General features: G+C 31.7%; 1 protein-coding gene across 1 annotated transcript; it reads left to right on the top strand.

The window, feature by feature from the left end:
- The first annotated feature begins 2510 nt into the window (after nucleotides 1-2510).
- Nucleotides 2511-3128, top strand: LOC132045209 (uncharacterized). The gene has a single exon (XM_059435752.1). It carries the CDS (start codon nucleotides 2511-2513, stop codon nucleotides 3126-3128), a length of 618 nt encoding a protein of 205 aa, XP_059291735.1.
- Nucleotides 3129-4268: the final 1140 nt, after the last annotated feature.

The raw sequence follows: 4268 nt of genomic DNA on the forward strand, positions 1-4268 counted from the left end.
CCCTTTGCTATCATTTGCATTCCATTTTGTATTGCGCTTGCTTTCCTTTTTTTTTTCTTTTTCTTAGGGATGTTTGGACCTGTCCTCTCATTTGTTGTTTTCCTTATGCTATTCCAGTGAATATATCTTAATTATACATGATATATATATATGTTTATATGTGTGATCATGTTCGAGTATTTCTCCTTTTAAATTTATGTTAAGATAATTAGTAAGTATAGATACCATCTAACCGTATTTTTCTTTTTTTTCCCCTCCCTCCTCGTCGCATGGGAAAACATGCCGATAGGCCGCTTGGGCCAAGATTGCATCAACCAAAGTTGTTGGGCCTGAAGGCCAACAACTCTTTCTTTCATTGAATCCGAACACATGAAAGCCCAACCATTGGTGAAAATGGCAACTGGTGGGCTCGGTAGGCCCACCAGCCTTACTCTTCCTTTCAATCTTTATGCATGTGTTTGTACTTGTAATTGTAAGAGGATACTTGTAAATATTGAAACCCAAATAGTTAGAACTTAGGTATACATATCGTTTAGAACGGCCAGGAAACCCTCAAATGATTTTCAAAATCGGATCCAACAAAGGATAAATGATTATATTCTCAAAATTGAACAAGGAAACAACTTTGCAATTTTTCTTTGCTAAACCGAAACTGAAAAAAGTCGTGGAATATATATATTTTTGAGAAAAGATCAACTCCTCCCTTTTTACAAAAACTGGAAAACTAGATTGAAAATATGCATTGGCCTTATTTTGCTAAGCTCCAAATTTTCGAAGTAAAACTGGAAACAAAGCAGTAAATTATTTTTAGATAAATTACAACTTCTTTCAAAAAACAGTAAAAGACTTAGGGATTTTTTCAAATCTTTTTGGCCGAAGCCCAACCTTAAGTTAGACAAATAGAGAAAATATACTCAAAACCATAGTTCGAAGAAAGGGTTCATAAAATAGGATATGGTTGACCTTCAAAGCAGTTAAAAATGGATCAGAGCTTGTAATTGAAAAGAAACATTTTATATATTGTATAAACCAGTGGCATATTTACAAAGATATACTCAAAAGTTTTCAATAAATTTATAAGGACTAAAAGACATAACATTGGACCAAGTTATTTGAACTCTACTTAAGAGAAATCTGAAGTGTCTAAAAATGAAATGACTTTTAACCTTATACACATTTTTCAAAAGGAATTCAACGTATTTTCTTCAAATAAAAGGATTTTTGCCAAATTATTTCAAATGATATGCCATGACAAGTTATACAAGAAATTAAACTCTTTTAAGAAAATAATTACATTAATCACACATTGAAGCATGAAGGTTAACCATATTCTACGGATCCTTAATAGTAGGGTGCTTAAAACCATCCCTAGGGGATCAACAGAACCCTTACCTCCAACTCTAGTTTAAAAATGATTTTTCTCTTATTTGAATAAACCCTTTTAACTTGATTTTCGCAATTTCCCTTATAAATTAGGTGGCGACTCTAAAAAATATATAAAAATCCAATAGAGTCACAACCTCGAAGTAGCTTTTATGCCTCGCATAAAAGTGAACCGTAACAATAATATCCACAACATACTTATTCAAATAATCTTAATCAATTCCCTACTCTCCCACTTTATTCCAACACTAGTGAATATGATCGCTAAATGATCTCATTAAACTTACAAACTAATTATTGTATGTGAATATATTTTGAAATGTATGTTTTTAGTCTTCAAAGCCAAAGGGATTAGAGTGACAATATATAGTGACAGTATTTATCATATATGAATAAACGTTAGATTTACCGTAGAAAGGAATTTGTTTCTACCAAGGAAATGTCGTTTTATAATATTAACAGAGGAAGAAATAAATTCAAAAAAGGATAATAAAAGAAAATAGAACGTAACAATCCACATTTTTGTTAGACCCAAACCTGATTTGAAAAAATAAAAGTTTAATATAAGAAAATACAACCCTATACATGCAAAGTAAAGAAAATTAAGGAAAATAAAATACTCCATAGTTATAATAATTCTGAGAATCCAAGAATTTTTACTGCATTAAAGAAATATGAAATGTTAAGTCATAATAATTAAGAATTTTATTCTGACAATGATATACATTTAAAAAAAAGTAGGGAGAAAAGGCAAAGAATAAAATTATTTTTCCATTTCTTTTTCCTGGTGGATGGGAGGGAACAGGGAGCTAAAAGCCAAGCCTTTTCTTTGTAAAGCAAAGTACAAGAATATTAAAAAATAGGATTTTTTTTACATATGCAGAGTCAATATGAGAATTGTTCAAGGGTAATTGAAAAACTAATTGATGGCAGAAAATCAATAAATAATTTACAACATACCTCTTGGAGTTAATAAATTTGCAAATAGCTCAGAGATTTGCAAGAACGAGAAGGAGAAAGAGACTGAAGAATTTGAAGTAATTGATTTAGGCTATAGTGATATCCTACCAAAAATTCTCACATCATATACCACTTGCTTGAAGAATAAAAAAAACTAAATTACAACAATGAAAAATATAGGAACTCAGGATCATTTTCAGATGGTTCAATTCATAGAAGAATATAGACCTCATAATAGGATTAGATTGGTGCTTTGGAAGTGTCCTCATGAAGGGTGTTTCAAATGCAACACTGCTGGAGCTTCTAGGGTTAATCTAGGATTATGTTCTGCAGTCTTTTGTGTAAGAAATGAGAGAGGTGATCTGGTGGAAGCTGGTGCAAGAAAGCTACAGGACACAACAAATATTGTTGCTAAAGCAAGTGCTATACAAGATGGTCTGGAATACTGTATCTCTAATCATCTGGTTCCTGTAGTTATAGAATCAGATTCATTGATCATGATCAATATTGTGGAGGAGATATGGGATAGTCCATGGAAGATTAGTGTGGAAGTAAGGAAGATCAAACAGTGGAGTAATAAGGGCTATGTGCAATTTGCTCACATCTTGAGAGAAGGCATTGCACTGGCAGATTATCTAGCTAACATGGTTTTTGATTTTGCAGGTACAATTCAAATTCATAGTTTTCAGGAGCTGCCCACAGCTGCTAGGAAGATTCTAAATAGTGACAAAAGTGCAATGCCATACATCATGCATTCAACATATAAGGTTAGGGAGCTAGATTGATGACAAAGCTATTGCAGTCTGATTAGATATTCAAGTTCAAGACTGTATAGTTTTCTAAAGCCATCCTATCTAGTTAGTGGTATTAACAGATTTTCTATTCATTCTGCTAGAAGGATTTCATTAGATAATTATTACAGGCTAGTAGACAGGATTCAGACTGTTCTTTTACATGGCACTCATTCATGCTAGAAGGCAAGTGAGACAAAGTATCATCAGATGGAGAGTTTGCCAGTTTACTGCTTGAAGTTATTTCTCTTGGATTTGATACAATAGCATCTGGTGAGAGGTTGAGGTGTCTGATAGTGGCATCAATCCAAAGCAGCAAATGATTGCAGACTTGCAGACTTTACTGAAAGATTTGATTCAATTGCATCAAACTTTTGATTTCTGTACATAGCATTAGTTTTTCTGTACCTTAGGATAGTCTAATTTTCTTCTTGCTTTTTGATCTCTTTGTATAAATAACTTTCCTCTTATTAATAAAAAATCACCAGCTCTTGTTGTGTGGTTCTTTTGGAAAAAAAAAAAAAAAACAGGAACTCACCACTTTAATGGGTCGTCCTTCAAGAACAAGCCCACTCAATCACTACTGATTTCACACCCAGTGAAACTCTCTCAAAGCTTTTCCTTAAAAACACAACGAAACAACCAAAAAACAACTACAAAACCTATTAAAAGATAAAACCTTTGAGTTTGTGAAATCAAATGAATATTGTGTAATTAACTCATAAGTTACGTCCCTTTGGAGGCCATATGTTACGTCTTTTTGTTTACTCAAAAGATGAGGTACAATATTGAAGTTAATTAGCAGAATTAATAAGGGTTTCTCTTATAAATGTTATAATGAGAGTTAAATATAGCATATTTAATATAATTAAGAGTATTAAATGAGTAATTTTTGAGCTTTTTTAATATAGCATATAAATGAAAAAATGATAAAAAGGCAAAAAAAGGAGAAAAAAGATAAATAGGAATAGTGGCCATAGAGAGGTGCCACATCACCTTGTCTATGGCTAGCTTTATATTATATATAGATTTGATAAAATAAATCAAAAATACCTCATAAAAAATTGCACATATACTTACATTTCATAAATATTGAGATATCTAAAAGATATATTTCATTACATTCTAATTTTC

Source organism: Lycium ferocissimum, unplaced genomic scaffold (genome assembly GCF_029784015.1).
Source record: "Lycium ferocissimum isolate CSIRO_LF1 unplaced genomic scaffold, AGI_CSIRO_Lferr_CH_V1 ctg6286, whole genome shotgun sequence".
Lineage (NCBI taxonomy): Eukaryota > Viridiplantae > Streptophyta > Magnoliopsida > Solanales > Solanaceae > Lycium > Lycium ferocissimum.

Bases quoted from the DNA above. Each gene is read 5' to 3' on its own strand.
- LOC132045209 (XM_059435752.1), top strand. From the start codon at position 2,511: ATGAAAAATATAGGAACTCAGGATCATTTTCAGATGGTTCAATTCATA.